The sequence below is a fragment of the Bombina bombina genome, chromosome 4, assembly GCF_027579735.1.
Source record: "Bombina bombina isolate aBomBom1 chromosome 4, aBomBom1.pri, whole genome shotgun sequence".
Lineage (NCBI taxonomy): Eukaryota > Metazoa > Chordata > Amphibia > Anura > Bombinatoridae > Bombina > Bombina bombina.
Window position 1 is genome coordinate 731,860,745 of NC_069502.1, and position 20,958 is coordinate 731,881,702.

Consider the following 20,958-nt stretch of genomic DNA (forward strand, 5'->3'; position numbering starts at 1 on the left):
ACCCGGCTGACTCATCTGATGTGCTGGGGCAATACAGACGATTTTTCCTCCTGGAAGGAAGTTGAGCAATCCCTCCTCCCTTCAGGCCTACACCTAGCTGACCTACCATGGATCCCCTCTCATTGTAGGAAGGATCTAAAACTTAGACATCCTGTGATCCTTGACACCCTACAATTCTGGTAACAAATCAGACACCTACCTACCATTGCCCCCCACCCATCTCCGCAACAAACAATCGCTAGCTCACTTTTCTGTCTCCCAGACTCTCATGTATCCAGTTTGCAAAAATTTTAGCCCACTTGTATCTCTGATCTCTATGACCATACAAACACCTTATCTTACACCAAAATCTGTAGTAAACTACACATCCCAATGACATTGAGATTTGAAAGTTTCCGCCTCTGCTCTATGGTCCGAGCGTGGGGTTTCCCAAAGACAAATCTTAGAGTTTCTACAAGGTGGGAACAGAGATGGACACAAACTCGCAAGATTAAGGGGACACTCTCATTCCACTATGACATCCTGATTGAACCCTCTTCTCACCATAAAATCTCCCAACATTTAGCATGGGAAAGGGAACTAAATTTCACTGCTGACACTGACTCCTGGTATAAAGAACTAATATTTACCAAAAAATTATTACACTGCGCAACACTTTGGGAGCTTCACTATAAGCTCACTGTTCGATGGCATTTGGTCCCCACTGCCTTACACAAAATTTACAGTAACCACCCCCCTACATGTTGGAGAGGATGTGGACAATTAGGTACTCAAGCTCATATCTGGCGGTCCTGCCCGAAGATTGAACCTGTTTGGACACAGCTCTTAGATATTATCAAATCTTTGACTGTTAATCCCTCACTTAGTTTACAAACTTGTCTCCTTCACCTAGACTTTCCAACACTACCTCCTGCCAAAAAATCTTTAATCATTTACCTACTTATGTCTATTAAAATTGAAATGGCAAAGGCGTGGAAGCAAACTTCACCCCCTCTATCTCACAAATTATTACAACAGTAAACTTCCTGTCACGAATGGAGTCATACTCCTATTCTGTATTAGATAAAATGGACACCTATTACGAGATTTGGAAACCCTGGATAGAGAAATTCCCCTACTGAGACTATTAGACCAGCACGGCCAATACCCCCCTTCCCCTCCTTTCCCCTTTTGCACTTTCCCTTCCCTTCTTGGCTAATAACTCTACGAGAGATATTGTATTACGTGGTTTAAAATAGAAAATGAGAAACATTAAGTTGAATTGAAACATTCCTACTCAGTTTATACACAGAAGCCAGTAACCATTGTTTTTCTGTTATTAACCACTTATTACATGTACATGGCTTTAGCAACCTTCAGTTACTTTTGATTACTCTGTCTAACAAACCCACTGTTAATTATATACCATGTATAAGCATTTTAGAAGGATTTGTAGAATTACTGGTACATATATGATTATTATGTATGTCCACTTATTTCTTTCTCAATAAAAAATTATTTAAAAAAAAAAATGTTGAATTTGGAACTTCAAAAATTATTTTGTAAAGCACTTGGAAAGTGATTTCATATTGGTTGGAATATTGGTGTTGTGTTTCCAAGGTACAGAGGTTCTTTTCATGGCACAAATGCATTTGAAAAGCGTAAAATAATGGATTATTGTTGGCTTTGAAGCATGAGAGAGAAGTTTGATTGGCTGTAATGGATCTTCTAGTGTGCATACTGCAGTTATTCAAAGACTACCTATATAGAACACAATGCTATCCACAGTCTCACATTTCAGTACCTCGAACTGACCGCATAAAAAAAAGACGAAGAAAATACATTCCATAAGGATTTTCAATATTTGTGTACTGGTCTGAAATACAAGGTTGCTAGCAAAATTGCAGTTTTGAATTGTGTGTAGAGTTTTTATTCATACAGTTGTTACTAAATACTAATACACCCATAAATAAATGGACTTTTGTGTTATGCTCTATTATTTCAGTCCACATCTATTTCTAAACTGGAAAGCAAAATATAATCTCTAAGTCCTGCTGTGAACGCAAGAGTGGATGGCAAATTAAACAGTAAATTTGATGGTATTGTGACCATATATCCTCTTTTTTCATTTTGCTTTTTCTACATTTCTGAAAATTTCCTGTCCCAAATCCACTCTCTTATTGCTTTTGAAGAACTTACCACAGTTAAATCAGATATCTAGAGCACTCAAAAAATGTAAATAATAAAACCAATGATTTCGAAGTTCTAGAGACAAACAGTGATACTTGTTAGCTTCTAGTATGCTCCCAAGTCTCAGTTGAAGCTTTTAGATCTGGTGAACAATTTTTAGTGATTTCTAAGCTGTTGATATCTATTTCATCTGGACCTATAATAAAGTCATGGCTCTGATCAGGCCTTGTTAATTTTGCGGTTCACGGTTAGAATTGGAGAAGTAGCCTTCATACTCAGGTAGCAGGAGGTTGGTATTTAGGTTAGGCCTTGTACTTTGTGTCAGGGTAATGTAGTTGCTGACTGAAATTTGAGAACACATGGTTTAGCACTGTGTGGTCAGCTACTACCCCTCATACTGTGGGGAGTAGTAGATCTTAAATCTCATTGCCTGATAATATGAGAAAGATGCTAAGGAAAGGTTTGGTGAGCTTTATCAATCCTCTGCAGGATCTCAGTAAGAATTTGATTGGGGCACTTTCTAAGTTAGAAAAGACAGATGTTATTCTTTATCAGGACAAATCTCACCTAGTACAAGGCACTGTTGTTCTGGGTGATCCCATATTTATATTGTAAATATTTAATTAGAATAGCAAATTATTATTATCCTTTATTTATAGAAAGCGATCAGATTCCACAGCTCTATTCCCACCATATGTAGATATATAACTTGTGCAGTGCAAATATTTTATTAGAGCAGTGTGGTACTGCCCCTTAGGTGCAAGAATAACATTAGTGCAGTGCAATACTTTCCTACAGGTAAAAAAAGTGCAGTGGGGTACTGCCTCACAGTTGTAAATATTTCAGTAGTGCAGTGTGGTGCTGCCCCCTAGGTGCAAGAATAACATTTTTTGCAGTGCAATGCTGCCCCTCATTATCTCATTAGTGTAGTGTGGTACATTCAGTGCTGTAGCTGCCCCTCATTGTACCACTTCACACGTAATATTTTATACGTGCAGCACTGACACTAATATGTAAATATCTCTTACAATAACCTCATCTGCACTGTGCAGCAGGTGCCTCTCACATATAAATACCACCTTATTGCACAACTGCTGTTACCCCAAACATACATTAGTACATTGCCATAGCTGCCCCCGAAATATGTCTTAGTATTTGCATGTGTAAACACAATTCTGTTAAATGCATAGGGGCCTGGAGGCGGCGGACGCCATAGGAATCAATGGGAGTCTGAAAGCAGTGAAAGCTTATGTTCGCTGCTGCCCGATATCCCATTGATTCCTATGGGAGAATAAAGTTATGTTTACACCTAACACCCTAACATGTACCCCGAGTCTAAACACCCCTAATCTGTCACCCCCTACACAGCCGCCACCTACTTTATACTTATTAACCCCTAAACCGCCGCTCCCGGACACCGCCACAACAAAATAAACTTATTAACCCCTAAACCGCCACTCCCGGAGCCCACCACCTACATTATGTTATTAACCCCTAATCTGCCGCCCCCTACACTGCCACCTACATTACATTTATTAACCCCTAATCTGCCACCCCCAACGTTGCCGCCACTATTCTAAATGTATTAACCCCTAAATCTAAGTCTAACCCTAACACCCCCTAACCTAAATATTATTTAAATAAATCTAAATAAAACCTACAATTATTATCTAAATTATTCCTATTTAAAACTAAATACTGACCTATAAAATAAACCCTAAGCTAGCTACAATATAACTAATAGTTACATTGTAGCTAGCTTAGGGTTTATTTTTATTTTACAGGCAAGTTTGTATTTATTTTAACTAGGTAGAATAGTTACTAAATAGTTATTAACTATTTAATAACTACCTAGCTAAAATAAATACAAACGTACCTGTAAAATAAAAGCTAACCTAAGTTACAATTACTAAAAAAAAGGGGTTTTGTAAAAGATGCTGACACTCTCTGGCTCTATAATGCTAACCCAAAAAACATTGGCAAATCTCCAAATTGCCAAAGAAATGTTGCAAGGGAAAAAGGGGGGGATGGGTAGCGCTGCTGAAAGCTTAGAGCGATGTAAATGTAAAACTAGTATGGACAATGCTAATGAGCTAAAAAGTTGTATCTACAACTAGAAGCCTGATGAAACAGACAGCAGTCTGAGAAACGCGTTGCTTGTTCTTTTAATATCTAGTGTCATGAGACACTGAGATTTTTATTTTATTAATAAAATTTGGTTTTATGTAAACCTCTTTGTGAGAGTCTGAGCTCTGTCAGTCCGGCAAGATATTGGAGAAACCAGTTTCCTTGCAGTGTCAGTGAGCTGGGACACTGTGAGATCCCAGTCTGTTTGATTTAGCACAATTGGGTGCTGCTCCACTTGTCTGAAAGTCTTCAACAAACGTGCTTTACCTGGATTACTGCACGACCTTACAAACCAGAGCGCTAATTTATTTAGCACAAAGACACAGGACTTTTTGCAAACGAATAACAGATACATCCACTATATCAAAGACAGTAATTCTGTAACCATCTTACTAGATAAGAACTTTTTCTCAATACGGCAATTTTTGTCTGTTACATTTTTTGCAACAAGTTTAAATAAGCTACATTAAGTAAACTAGATATTAACTAGTCCGTGTACATCAAAACGGATTGTCAGCTCAATTCTAAGCGTATCATCTGTCAATATCTATTTGTATTTTATTTTATTGTAACACCCTGTTTTATCTAGTGCCGGCACTAAAGTACATATATAATTTTTTATCATTACTACATTTTTTACTTTTATTAAATTGATTTTATTGTTAATTTTGTTATATCTTCATTCTTTATTTTAATTATACTTACACTTATAGATATTATTATTCTTTGTCCCTCATTTAATAATACTATATTAAGGATTTATGAGTTTTATCACACCGGATAGTTGATCTATCTAAGTTACAATTACACCTAGCACTACACTATAATTAAATTATTTCCCTAAATTAAATACAATTAAATAAATTAAATTATCTAAAGTACAAAAACAAACACTAAATTACAGAAAATAATAAACAAATTACAAGATTTTTAAACTAATTACACCTAATCTTATAGCCCTATCAAAATAAAAAAGCCCCCCCAAAATAAAAAAACCCTAGCCTAAACTAAACTACCAAAAGCCCTTAAAAGGGCCTTTTGCTCGGCATTGCCCCAAAGTAATCAGCTCTTTTACCTGTAAAAAAAAAATACAAACAACCCCCCCAACAGTAAAACTCACCACCCACACAACCAACCCCCTCCAGACGGCAGAAGTCTTCATCAAGACTGCATCTTCTATCTTCATCCATCTGGCGCAGATCAGGTCCATCTTCAAGACATCCGACGTGGAGCATCCTCCTTTACTGTTGGGGGGTTGTTTGCATTTTTGTTTACAGGTAAAAGAGTTGATTACTTTGGGGCAATGCCCCGCAAAAGGCCCTCTTAAGGGCTATTGGTAGTTTAGTTTAGGCTAGGGTTTTTTTATTTTGGGGGGGGCTTTTTTTATCATGATAGGGCTATTAGATTAGGTGTAATTAGTTTAAAAAATCTTGTAATTTGTTTATTATTTTCTGTAATTTAGTGTTTGTTTTTTGTACTTTAGATAATTATATATAATTTAGTTAATTGTTTTTAATTTATTTAATTGTATTTAATTATAGTGTAGTGTTAGGTGTAATTGTAACTTAGGTTAGGTTTTATTTTACAGGTAACTTTGTATTTATTTTAGCTAGGTAGTTATTAAATAGTTAATAACTATTTATTAACTATTCTACCTAGTTAAAATAAATACAAACTTGCCTGTAAAATAAAAATAAACCCTAAGCTAGATACAATGTAACTATTAGTTATATTGTAGCTATTATATTGTAGCTATCTTAGGGTTTATTTTACAGGTAAGTATTTAGTTTTAAATAGGAATAATGTAGTTAATGATAGTAATTTTATTTATATTTATTTAAATTAGATTTAAGTTAGGGGGTGTTAGGGTTTGACTTAGGTTTAGGGGTTAATAAATTTAATATAGTGGCGGCGACGTTGGGGACGGCAGATTAGCTGCTAATAAGTTAATAAGTGTTTAGTGACAGTATACCAATAAAGCTGAGAAAAAGCCGAAGAGCAGCAAGATTGATGACTGTTAGTTAACAACAGTCCGCTGCTCATCGCCATTGGTGCCGGCGAATGCAAGTAAGTTGACAGGTTGATAAATAGGGGCCATAGGCTCAAAAAGGAAATGCCTGCAAAACCTTGAATGCCAAATTAAGATTCTAAGAAGGAGAAATTGGCTTAATAACAGGTCAAATTCTAACCAAAGCCAGAACAAAACAATGAATGTCAGGAAGATTAGCAATCTTCTTTTGTAAATAAACAGAAAGACAAGCAATATTGCAAAACAATTGCAAAATCCTAAGAATTCTAAAATAATGCCAGGAAAAAAACAAAGATCCATACACCAAGAAATAAAGGTCTTCCAGACCTTATAATAAATCTTCCTAGTTCCAGGCTTGCGGGCCTATAACAAAGTCTCAATTACAGAAACAAAAACAAAAAAACGTCCCTGCCTGAGAACCAATCATTCAATTTCAATGCCTCTAAGCTTAGAGATTTAAGATTCTGTTGAAAAATTGACCTTTAGACAGAAGGTCCATATTCAGAGGAAGTGAACATGGAGGGCTACTTGACATCGGAACCAGTTTTGTATACCAAGCCAGACAGAGCAATCAGGATTACTGATAATCTATCTTGCCTGATACTAATAGTCATACTGGAAAACAACCAAGAGGAGAAAAAACATAGGCTAGCCAAAATAAGCATAGGGCTACTAGAGCATCTACAAACTTCTGCCTGAAGGTCCCTGGACCTCATATAGTATCTGTGAAGTTTTTGCACAACAAGAGGTCATCAGATCTATCTCTGGAAAAAAACACTATTTTTATCAAAACATCCATATGAAGAGACCACTCCCCTAGATGCAGAGACAACAGAGAAAATCTGCTACCCAGTTGTCCACTTCTGGAATACAAGCTGCAGAAATCAGACAATTGACTTCTGCCCAAGAAAAAATTAGAGACAATTCTTTTATAGCTAGGGAACTGCAAGTTCCCTCATGGAGAATAATGTAAGCCACTACTGTGACATAGTCTGTCTGAAAACAGAGACAAGACTCCTTTAACAGAAGGGCTCTAAAAATAACACAGCATTCTAGAACATTTATTGGCAACCTCGCCTCCCGGGGAAACCAAATTCAGCAACCAAGACAGAGACCGACTTGTTCTGAGATTTAGATAAATCTGAGTACAATCCCAGCTCCATTGCTGAAGCATACAAAGCTGAAGAGGCCTCATGTGAAAACGAGCAAACAGAATAGCATCCGATGCAGCAGTTATGAGACCTGATACCTCCATGCAAAGAACGACTTAGAGAAAAGAAAGAGACTGAAGGCTTTGACAAGCTGACACCAGCTTCAACCTTCTAAATCTGTCAAAAAGAGACTCATGAAAACTGAATCTATCTGAACTCACAGAAAAACAATCCTTGTCTGAGGAACCAGAGAAACTTAATGGAATACTGATTCTTGTAGTTATGAGATCCTACTAAATGTAAAGGTATCATTCAGGTAAGGAAATACCACAATATCCTGAATTCTGATTAGAGGCAAAAGAGTACCCAGAACCTTAGAGAATATCCTGGGAGCTGTAGCCAGGCAAAACAAACAAGCAACAAACTGAGTGTCTAAAAAGACAACCTAGAAACTTATAATGTTCCCTGAGAATTGGAATATGAAGGAAAACATCCTTAAAATCTATAGATGACACAAACTGACCCATTCTGAAGGAATGAACTCTGATAAACTACTTCAGAGCCTTCAGATCAAAAAATTAGCCTGAAAATTTCATCCTTCTTTGAAACAATGAAGAGATTTGAATAAAATCCCAACCCCTGTTCCAACAGAGAAACAGAAACAATCACTCCCATAGATACTAGATCTGGAACTGACAGAAAAAAGCCCTGAGCCTTTACATGATTTTTTGGGACAGTAGACAGAATAAACCTTCCTCTGGAAGACCTTTTTCTAAAAACCTATCCAATAACCCTAAGAAAAAATACTATAACCCAGGGATCCTGAACAGATAGAAACCAAACCCCCTTAAAGTTGAAACCTGCTCCCTACCTCTGGATCAGGGGACATACCTTTATGCAGATGTGGATGAGAAGTAGATTTATCAGACTGCTAGCCCTGTTCCAGCTTAAACTAGGATTCCAGGCAAAACCAGAGGAAAAGAGTTACTAAGAGAAAAAAATCAGAACTCTGTACCCTGTTCTGATAAAAAAGAGTGAAAACCATTAGAAATTTTGGATTTACCTTTAGATTACTTGTCCTGAGGAAAAAAAGATACCTTACCTCCAGTTAGAGATTATAGCATCCAAGCCAAAACCAAATAGCATCTTTTCCTTGAAAAGAGAGAGATAAAGCCTAGGTTAGAAACCATATCAGCAGACTCTGGGGTCCATTTATTAAGCAGTGGATGCTGCTTCAGAGCCCCATCGTTTCAGGTCCACCTGAAATGGAAGTTAAGAAGCAGCAGTCATAGAAAGTACTGTCAAAACCATACTTTTAGCATCAATCAATCTTTATGATGTCAGCATCACGGAAGAACGTATTATCACATTTAAGCAATTCCAAAAGATTAAAAAAATCTTTACCAGCAGAATCATCAGACAATATTAATAAAGACTATTAAACCAATGGAAGAAGAAACAGCAATAACAGCAATAGAAACTGCTGGCCTAAAAATATAACCCGCTTGCTGGAAAAAAAGCCCTAAGAAGGAATCTAACTTCCTATCTAAAGGGCCATTAAAGGAAGAGCTATCTTCAAATGGGATAGTAGTACCTTTAGCCAAGGTATAAATGGCCCCAACAACTTTAGAAACAGTTTCCCATAGTTTAATATTAGAAGTCAGAAAAGGATACACATTTTTAAACCTTGTAGAACAAGTAAAGGGATTACCTGGGTTAGCCCATTCCCTGGAAACTATCTCAGAAACAGTTTTAGGTGCAGAAAAAATCTCATGAGATTTGATCATAAGGTTCAAAAAATTAAGTCTAAACAATTCACAGACTTGTCCCCAACTACTTTAGGATCTTAACCTCTAAAGTAAGTAAAATCTTGTTTTAAAAGTGAAAGAATGTGTTCGACTTTAAACAAAAAATGAGTATGTATTTGATTCATGATCAGGGAAAGACCCCTGAACATTAGAGAAAATCTCTCCCTCTGAGGACTCAGCAACAGAAACATTAACCTCAGTCAAGCTTCCAGCTAGTAGATGGTAATTAATAAACTGACCTTTATGGTTACTTGAAGGCAGCATAGCAGCCAACAATCCATATACTGTAGAGCAAATTAAGTCCTTGGCCTCTATTTAACAAGGTCTGGCGGACCTGATCTGACAGTGCAGATCAGGTCCGCCAGACCTCGCTGAATACGGAGAGCAATACGCTCTCCGTATTCAGCATTGCACCAGCAGCTCACAAGAGCTGCTGGTGCAACGCCGCCCCCTGCAGACTCGCGGCCAATGGGCCACCAGCAGGGGGGTGTCAATAAACCCGATCGTACTTGATCAGGTTGAATTGAGGCGATGTGTGTCCGCCTGCTCAGAGCAGGTGGACAGGTTATGGAGCAGCGGTCTTTATGACCGCTGCTTCATAAATGCTGTTTCTGGCGAGTCTGAAGACTCACCAGAAACACGGGCCGTCAACCTCCTTTCGGAGCTTGATAGATAAGCCCCCTTATCTCCAGGAGCAAAATCTTATTACATTTCCCAATAAACCCCTTTTTGCTTGCACGCAATAGTTAGCACATCACTGGTAATGTAGCCCAATGTGTTTTGAGGCTCCACCTCTTAATCAGATCAGTGAGTTCAAGCATCTTTGTATTTTTTTGTATTTCATTACATTGTAATATATTTATTTTTATTTATCATACATTTTAATGGAGATATTCTTTTTTTAACAACATTGTTTGAGTGCTATCTATTGTTTCTATTGCTATTTATTCCTATCTAACAGCTAGATTACAAGTTTTGCATTATGGTGCGGTACGGCTATACCGCTGAAAAATTGGCCATTGCACGTGGAACGGCAGGTCTCCCATATTAAAAGTCGCAGTGGTATAGCTATACCGCAAACATTTTAGCCTGTAACGCAACAATCCATTCTGCACTCAACCAACCCCCCAAATTAAAAAAACCTAAGTCTAAAAAAAACCCTGCGCTGAATGCCCTTTTAAGGGTAATGCCCATACAAATGCCCCTTTAGGGGCAATGGGTAGCTTAGGTTTTTTTAGACTTAGGTTTTTTATTTTGGGGGGTTGGTTGGGTGGGGGTTTTACTGTTGGGGGGACTTTGTAATTTTTTGTAGGTAAAAGAGCTGTTTAACTTAGGGCAATGCCCTACAAAAGGTACAAAAGGCCCTTTTAAGGGCTATTGGTAGTTTATTGTTAGGTTAGGAGGGGTTTTAATTTTGGGGGGCTTTTTTGTTTTTATAGGGCTATTAGATTAGGTGTAATTTTTATTATTTTGGATCATTTTGTTTATTATTGCTAGTTTTTTTTTATTTTTCATTACTTTCATTTAAAATAGTAAGGTTAGTTTAATTTATAGTTTAAACTTAGTTCTTTTAATTTCACAGGTAAGTTTTTATTTATTTAAAATTAGTTATATTGTAAGTTTAATTTAAAGTTAGGGAGGTTTTAGGTTTAGGAGTTAATAGTTAATTTAGTGTGTTGCAATTTGGGGGCCGGTGGTTTAGGGGTTAGTAGGTTTAGTTTATTAGTACCTATGTGGGGTGCTGGCGGTTTAGGGGTTAATCATTTTATTTAGTGTAGGCGATGTCGGGGGAGGCAGTTTAGGGGTTAATAATTTTATTTAGTGTCAGCGATGTCGGGAACGGCGGATTAGGGGTGTTTAGACTAGGGGTTTATGTTAGGGTGTTAGGTTTAAACATAACTTTTTTTACCCCATAGACATCAATGGGGTTGCATTACAGCGATCTCCATTCCACGATTGCAGTTGATAGTTTTTTTCTAACACTTTCCCCCATTGATGTCTATGGGGGAAAGCGTGCACGAGCACGTAAACTCAGCCCTTGGCTTTTGTGTGGTATGGAGCTTATCGCACCATAACACAGCACAAGGAGGTTTTTCAGTAATGGCAGTGCTATGGAAAGTGCGATAACGCTAATTTTTTGCGTTCTTTACCCACCCGGTTTAGCGCACAACTTGTAATCTAGGTGTAAGGTTTTTTCCCCTTTTCTTTCTTAGAAGACTAGCAGCTTTAACAACTATATGTTGTTCTTTGTCTCCTTTTCTTGTGGTATCGCTGCTACTTTGTGTTTTAGTTCTCTGTTTTTAGGCCTAACACAAAACCTAATAGTAAATTTATTGATTAACAAAAGAACTAACGTTCACCTTTTTTTCACAATTTCAAAAATATATCACAAAAAAAATACTTAAATGTACATGTTAATCATATTCTAAATTAATTGAAAGTGATACAGTATATTTATAAAAAGCTGAGTAGAAAATATCACATGAAAATCTGTATGTACTGTACAAATGTAAGATGTTTTACCTCAAAATGTCTTCAGCTTCAGCTCTGTGAGCTGTTATTCTTCAGCTACTCTATTAAAGGACCATGATACCCGAATGTTGAAACACTTGAAAGTGATGCAGCATAGCTGTAAAAAGCTGACTAGAAAATATCACCTGAATATCTCTATGTAAAAAAGAAAGATATTTTACCTTAAAAGTTCCTTAGTAGCCACATCCCATTGTAAAGGACTTCTAAGCAGCAAATCAGTATGTCTGTCCCGGGACAGCCGAAGGATTGAGCCTCGTGCACTCTCATGTTATTTCCCTATTCAGTCTAAGGAAGTTTACTATGACATCTCATGAGAGTTAAGTCAAATCTCATGAGATCACAGTAAAAGAGTTCATGATCTCAGCACTGCTGATGCTGATTGGCTGCTGTTCATTACTTCATTTCTTTCTTTTTTTTTACCTGCAGTTGGGCTGCAGCTGAGTATAACTTTTTACACAGAACTTACTCTGCTGAGCTAAGGAATTTGTGAGGTAAAATATCTTACTTTTTTACATAGAGATGCTCAGGTGATATTTTCCTGTCAGCTTTTTACAGTTATACTGCATCAGTTTCAAGTGATTTAGCATATGAATATTATGTCCCTTTAACTGTTAGCTGCATGGGGAAAAAAAACAGTCAATCAGCATCATGAGTACTGAATGCACATTTTGCTTTACAGTCATCTTGCGGCATTTCACCATAATCTCAAGATTTAGGGCTCCATGTACTAAGCAGTCAGCGAGCTACCCGCAACAAATCTCGCGTCAAAACTCGCAAACTGATATGTACAAAGCCGTCAATTATGTTAAAACTCGCATCTTTAAAATTGCGAGCGTACTTATCCGCCAAACCTCGCTACCGCTCCATTTTTCACTGTAATTAGACACATTTGACCACCAACTCGCCAAAAAACGAATGTACTAAAAAATCTATTTGTCCGCTCGCTACAATTTCCGCTCCCACCTCGCTATTTTTGCCTCGCCACCTTTTAGGTGGCGGGCAAGGTACAAAACAATAGGAAAGTCAATCTAGACGCCAGTCTAGACATATATAAAAGGCAGTAATATCAGCATTGTACTTACAGCATAACTGGCGTCTAATTTGTCTCTCATTTCCATGTACATAAATTGCGCCCAATTTGTCGACTGTAATTAAAGAGTAATCTATTTAAATTTGTATTGTTAGTTGTCAATCTTTATAATTATTTTTATATTAATATTTATATATTATCAGATCCAGATGAAGCCATATCCAAATTGTAAATAAATATTACAAAAATAACGCTCTGTTATCACTCTTCAAAAAATTTTGAACAATAATAAAGTTGTTTAGATAAGTTGAACTTTTATAGGAGCAAAATTCTATTCCCGCGACTACTATGATGTTCGTGACACCTTGCATGTCACGTGTTAATAATTGGCCAGACAATTCAACTGAAAGTTAAAAGTACATCAGCTTAGTCGCGGCGAGCGAGACGTCAAATTTATCAATAATCCGCCACTGCTCGCGGCGGGCTAGACTTGTCTATTTATTGGGGGAATATTAGTACATAGCGACAGCGGACACCATTTCGCCCGCGGCGAGTAACGGCGAGTTTATCCGCGTCTACAATGACGGATGAATTGACGGCTTAGTACATGGAGCCCTTAATAGTAAACTAGAGATTTCATATTATTCATAACTGTGCCTACACATGCTAGATGCACAATCCCTTTTAAGTCCCAGGGCAAGTATCCGGATTGGATATTTTAGGTCCCTGTACAATAGGATGTGTCAATACTGAGGAAATTGTGAATTCAAATATCTTCCTTTTTTACATTTAGAGGTCTATTTATTAAAGGTCTGTCGGACCTGATCCGACAGTGCGGATCAGGTCCGACAGACCTCGCTGAATGCGGAGAGCAATACGTTCTCAGTATTCAGCATTGCACCAGCAGCTCTTGTGAGCTGCTGGTGCAACGCCGCCCCCTGCAGATTTGCGGCCAATCGGCCACCAGCAGGAGGGTGTCAATCAACCCGATCGTACTCGATCGTGTTGAATTGTGGTGATCTTTGTCCGCCTGCTTTAGACCGCTACTTCATAATTGCTGTTTCCGGTGAGCCTGCAGGTTCGCCAGAAACATGGGCCCTCAAGCTCCATTCAGAGATTGATAAATGGGCCTCTTAGATGATCCTGTGATATTTTTTAGTCAGCTTTTTACAGATAAGCTGCATCACTTTCAAGTGATTCAGCATTTGGGTAACATGTCTCCTTAAAAATACAAGCACATAACACAAATACATATTTTAGTATTGCTGTTTTATTTACCTGTCTGCAGCATAGCCCAAAATAACAGCACCCACCAGAAATCCTAGGTTCAAAGCGGCTTGAGTTAAATCCAGTTTCCAAGAATCGGAGCACACAAGGTTATACTATTGGGAAAAAAAACATAAAAGAAATCCATTGATTCAGTCAGCAAGTGGCATAACTAATAAGTTAAATAGACATTTTTTACAAAATGATTCTATGCACTAGTGATTTAAAATTGTGAGCACTATGGGGCCGATTTATTAAAGGACCAGTCAACACATTAGATTTGCATAATCAACAAATGCAAGATAACAAGACAATGCAATAGCACTTAGTCTGAACTTCAAATGAGTAGTAGATTTTTTTTATAACAAATTTCAAAGTTTTGTATATTTCCACTCCCCTTGTACCATGTGATAGCAATCAGCCAATCAAAAATGCATATACGTATAGTCTGTGAATTCCTGCACATGCTCAGTAGGATCTGGTGACTCAAAAATTGTAAATATAAAAGACTGTGCACATTTTTTTTAATGGAAGTAAATTGGAAAGTTGTTTAAAATTACATGCTGTATCTGAATCATGAACATTTAATTTAACCTGAGTGTCCCTTTAAGCTCTGTATGGAGTAGGCATCTGTTTCCATGCAAGCCTTGAGGCTAGCTGGAAACAGGAGTTAAGAAGCAGCGGTCTTAACTCGTCCGCTACCTCTGAGGCAGCTTGATTGACAACCCCTACTAGCAGCCGATTAGTGGCAAATGCGCAGGGGTGGCATTGCACAAGCATTTCTAGTGAAATGCTCGTGCAATGATTAATGCTAACAGCATTTATCGATGTGTGGTGGACATGATCTGCTACATCGGATCCTGTCCATCCCCGCATTGTTAAATCGGCCACATAGTGTATTAGAAATAAGAGTTTTGCAACAAAACATTGAGGAAATTCTAAAATGGAAAAGGAAACATTACATTTCTAGTTTGAATCAATGGTAAGAAAAATGTTGGCAAGTTGATGTTGTTTAGTATCTCTTAAAGAGACATTAATATACAGCCCCAGCATACTGCTTAGAAGCTCTAACCTGATTGAGAGATATACTCTTTATGCTATGCACACCTACCAATCAGCGCCCTTTAAAAGGATGAAGAGTGTCACCTGCTGGTATATGTAAAGGATGAGAATGACTGAAGACAGGTGCAGGCCAGAAGGAAAAACAATAGCATGCTGGTAACTAACCATTTTCTTGAAGTTGGGTAAGAATTAAAGGGGCATGGAAGTCAAGAATAATCTTTTATGATTCATACAGTTCATACAGTTTTAAAAAAAAAAAAACACAACAAAACTTTCCAGTTTACTTCTAAGACCTTTTTCTTTTGGCCTCCTTAGTTGAAGCAGAGCTTGTTTCCATGGGAGATTACTGACTGAGGCAGGCTTAGAAGCACTGATCTGGTGTACAATATGTATAACAATTTTACAAACATATTTGCAAACACTGTTACAATATAATGCTCAATATTTGTGCACACTCTTGAGCCTACATAGTAATGCTCCTATTGAAAGCAGCTTCAACAAATGATACCAAAGAAAAAAAGGAAAACTTGACAATAAATGCAAAATACATGAAAATACTGCGCAATCACAACTTAGGATATGCAAAATATTTCTTAAAGTCATGGTAAATCAGAGGGTTTAGGATTTACCATCGCTAAAAATAAAGTGTAGTTTCAGTTATCACTTATTTAAAAAAGTGTGCGAAAATCACCCTGTCTGTGCCATGGCAGCTCGCTAAAATTAGAGCCTTCGGCCACCCACAGCACAGCACTCTTCTCTCAATGAGGTGACGTTTCCACCTCTAAACCAATAGCCGTGCGTGTCATCTAACAGTGTGCTTTATGCTAGCACAGTTATTGGTTTAGAGGTGGAAATGTCACCTCATTGGTAAAGAGTGCTGTGCTGGCCCGTGGGCGGTCAGAGGGTCTGACTTTAGTGAGCTGCCACAGCACATACAGGGTGAGTTTAGCACCCTTTTTTAAGTGATAACTGAAACTACAGTTTATTTTTAGTGATGGTAAATCCTAGCATTTTTTTTTTTTTTAAATGCTCGGACTTATGATTACTTTACATGAAAATTGGAAAACAAACTTAATTCACCATACATGCATACACTACACAAACACACACATACACAAACATAAACACACATACACACAAACATAAACACACATACACACAAACATAAACACACATACACACAAACATAAACACACATACACACAAACATAAACACACATACACACAAACATAAACAAAAAACACACATACACACAAACATAAACACACATACACACAAACATAAACACACATACACACAAACATAAACACACAAATACACATTGACAAACACTTTAACATACACACAAACACACACTATTAAAGGAATAGTTTAGTCAAAATTAAATTTTTTATGATTCAGATACAGGGGCCGATTTATTAAGCATTGTATGGAGCTTGATGTCCCTGTTTCTTTGCGAGCCTTCAGGCTCGCCGGAAACAGAAGTTATAAAGCAGCGGTCTAAAAGACCACTGCTCCATAACTTGTCCACCTGTTCTGAGGCTGCGGACAGAAATCAACCCGATCGAATACGATCAGGTTGGTTGACACCCTCTGCTAGTGGCCCATTGTCCGCGAATCTGCGTATGCTGTCAGCATTTATTGATTTGCAGCGGACATGATACTCTACATCGTATCATGTCCGCTCACACTATGATAAATCTACCCCACAGCATGCAATTTTAAGCAACTTTCTAATTTACTCCTATTGTCAAATTTTCTTCATTCTCTTGGTATCTTTATTTGAATAAGCAAGAATGTAAGCACATGGGTATCAATTTCTGATTGGTGTCTAAATGTAGCCACTAATCAGCAAGCGCTACTCAGGTGCTGAACCGAAAATGGGCAAGCTCCTAAGCTTACATTCAAATAAAAATGCCAAGAGAACGAAGAAAAATTGATAATAGGAGTAAATTAGAATGCTGCTTAAAATGGCATGCTCTATCTGAATCATGAAAGTTTAATTTTGACTAGACTATGGCAACTAATTATGAAAGTCTGGCAGACCTGATCCGACAGTGCGGATCAGGTCCGCCAGACCTCGCTGAATACGGAGAGCAATACGCTCTCTGTATTCAGCATTGCACCAGCAGCAATCGGCCGCCAGCAGGGGGGTGTAAATCAACCCGATCGTACTCGATCGGGTTGAATTGCGGCAATGTCTGTCCACCTGCTCAGATCAGGCGGACAGGCTATGGAGCAGCGGTCTTTGTGACCGCTGCTTCATAACTGCTGTTTCTGGCGCAGGCTCGCCAGAAACACGGGCATCAAGCTCCATTCGGAGCTTGATAGATAGGCCCCTATCCCTTTAATTTCTCTAATGTTCTGGAGTCTGGACAGTACTGGATTGTTATGGAGTTTATCAAAATTATAAAAGCTGTCTGAGTGGCTGCAGCTATAGAAGACAGGAATGATCACTAATATATTTTACTTTTTATTAATTTAACCCAATTTAGTCATATACAGTACTATCCATACTGTTTAGTTTTACTTTTGTAATAACTGCTGAAGTCCTACAAAAACTTACTGCAAATCCAGCTTAATTGTTCTAGAAGCTGTGACTGGTTTTCCTCTTATATAAGGCTGGTTGCTGCAGTATTTATGCGTGTACTTTGCTTGATGCTCTGTTAACTGTTTCTTAAAATTCCATGAAGGCTTAAAATACCACAAATCTGTCATCAGTTATTTCACAGTAAAAAAATAAAGCCTGAGGTAACATATTATTACCCAATAAAATAGAAGCATGTAAATATTTTTTACTAATATTGCGAAGTGAAAAATGTTTACATTTACATTGAAACTAATACTGGAGTATCAGGTATGTACGTCCTACTGCTCATTGGCTGATAGATATTTCCTTCTACTGCTAATTAGACAACAAGCTTAAGGGGCCTGACTTATCAAGCGGCGGCGGGCATGATTTGCTGTGGCAAATCATGTCTGCCCAACATTGCTAAATGCCGACAGCTTACGCTGTTGACATTTAACATTGCACAAGCATTTCTGGTAAAATGCTTGTGCAATGCCGCCCCCTGCACATTCGTGGCTAATTGGCCGCTAAGAGGGGTTGTCAATCATCCCGATCGTATCTGATCGGGATGATAGCTGTCTGCCGCCTCAGAGGTGGCTGATGAGTTAAGGATTAGTTACAACCGCCGATTCTTAACTTAAGTTTCCCGCAAGCAGGAAACTTCGGGGGTAGATTGCAGCATCCACTGCTTGATAAATCTTCCCCTTAGTATGAAGTATACAACTGATATTGCTGTATTAGTTTTGTTTTTGGTTTAAACAGCTTTTATTGCACAATGTTTGTCAGGCTAAAAGTTATATCAACACTTTTTTTATACTGCTTTTTCATATGGGTAAAAGAAAAGTGTTGGATATATAAACTGTACAGGAAAATGGAAATAAATCAATAAATAATAGCAAATTGAGGTAAAAGAGACTGAATATTTGTGGTGGCTTAGCAAATGATAATATACTAGCCAGACATTAATATTTATGGACAAGTTTATATTATAGTATCACAAACAAAATAAATACATTCTAAAGTACTTTTGTCACATCATTTATTAAAGGGACACTAAACCCAATTTGTTTCTTTAATGATTCAGATAGAGCATGCAAATTCTAATTTATTCCTACAATCAATTTTTATACGTTCTCTTGCTATCGTTATTTAAAAGTAGTAATTTAAAGCTTAGGAGCCAGCCCATTTTAGGTTCAACACCATGGATAGCGCTTGCTTATTAGTGGATACAGTTAGAAAACCAATAAGCAAGCATAATCCAGGCACAAATGGGCCGGATCTTAAGCTTTACGTTCCTGCTTTTTAAATAAAGAAAGCAAGAGAACGAAGAAAAATTGATAAAAGGACTAAATTAGAAAGTTGCTTAAAATTGCATGTTCTGTCTGAATCATTACATAAATAATTTGGGTTTAGTGTCCCTTTAATTGTGTAACAAACATACACTTATACAAAGGATACACTTATAGGGCATTTATGATTGACATCATCATCTCCATGGTTATATATATAAACAAAAACATTGAACACAATCACAGAAAAACACAAAGGTAACATTTCAATGAGGCAATGCTTGGAACAGCATGGAAAACCTGGCCAAAATACAAGGTGACGTACAAGCTTGGAAGTGTCATATAAAGAGTGATACAACTTGACTTGAACTCTAGTGTAACCCATCTGGCAGGAAGACCAGGAATCTTTTTACAAGGGTCTCAAAATAATGATCACATTTCTGGATTACATCAGCGAACAGCAAGTGTATCATCTATACACACTAGCATGCTGGTAAGAATTTTGCAAATGTATTTATTTAGTAAATTATAAAAACATTTCTAAAATAAATCTTGGAAACTTCTCTAAACATTGTCTTTAACTTTCTAACAAATAGGTTTTATTATCAAAAGAAAACATTATCTGTATATTGGAACTTCTGTGTCTACTGAAAAAGAAACAATATTATTCTCCCACTTGGGACTTAACCCTCAGCTGAGTAGCTGAAGATTTTTCTAATACCAGATGGGAAATAAGTCAAAGCTGTAACAGCTAATCAGTTTTCCCTTCTCATATAACAATCTCTGCATGGACCTACGCAATAATGAAGACATCATGGATAGAAACAATGCGTGAGTTGCCAATGCATCTAGTTTGTTGCAATTGCTATAAATTTTGAATTAGATACGCTTTCTTTTTCTGAGCCTAGAAAGAAAGGTCTTTTAAAATGAAAGCAATCATTTACAGCACAGCACATGCAGTCTACTGCTTTCCACTATGCAACTTTCAAATATTCTACAGCAGGAGCACCCAAATGTTTTTTTGTATGGAGGCCAGCCAATGATGTGATTGGCAATAGGCCACATCACATTATTCTTACACTAAAAACGGCAAAATAAAATTAGATTATAATCATATTTTAGTAAGTACACAGGAAATAAGTTACTATTTATTTACTTAATTTAATTTCTATTCACTACTCAAATTTATATAATTTGGTACAAATACTCATATTCAATTATTTTATGTGGTACTACTTTTTGTGATTACAAATTACTGATGCTCAGTGTTGCTAAAAGCCACACAAAAACCCATGGAGGTGCTGTATTTGAGCCATAGGCCTTTATTTATCAAGGTCTGTCGGACCTGATCCGACAGTGCGGATCAGGTCCGACAGACCTCGCTGAATACGGTGAGCAATACGCTCGCCGTATTCAGCATTGCACCAGCAGCTCACAAGAGCCAGCAGGGGGGTGTCAATCAACCCAATCGTACTCGATTGGGTTGATTTCCGGCGATGTCTGTCCGCCTGCTCAGAGCAGGCGGACAGGTTATGGAGCAGCGGTCTTTGTGACCGCTGCTTCATAGCTGCTGTTTCTGGCGAGCCTGCAGGCTCGCCAGAGGCACGGAGCATCAAGCTCCATTTGGTGCTTGATAAATATTCCCCACATTCTGCAGTTTGGTTAGTAGTGATTTACAGCATTGTATCTGGTTAACAAAAATGGAACAGTATATAGCAAATAGAAAATAATCATGGGTACATTTCAATTTAAAAAATAATAATTTCTGTAATATGCTTCCATTAACAAAAACGCTTCTAGTAAACGTTATTACTGTTGTTCAGCTGCATATTCATATATGCTGTGAGTGCCTCATGCACCAGCATTCAAGCAACATACTTTCTTCAGAGTCAGCAGTCGGTTGCATGACACAAATTAAAGCGACA

The 20,958-nt window shown here is 37.6% G+C and overlaps 1 protein-coding gene across 1 annotated transcript in view; it reads right to left on the reverse strand.

Annotated features, from left to right (window-relative positions):
* Positions 1–20,958, reverse strand: part of SLC22A3 (solute carrier family 22 member 3) — a 411,481-nt gene that overhangs the window by 258,338 nt on the left and 132,185 nt on the right. Inside the window, exon 2 of the mRNA XM_053710942.1 lies at positions 14,125–14,228. Within this exon, the coding sequence (XP_053566917.1) occupies positions 14,125–14,228 (104 nt within the window). The remainder of the gene's footprint in view (positions 1–14,124; positions 14,229–20,958) is intronic.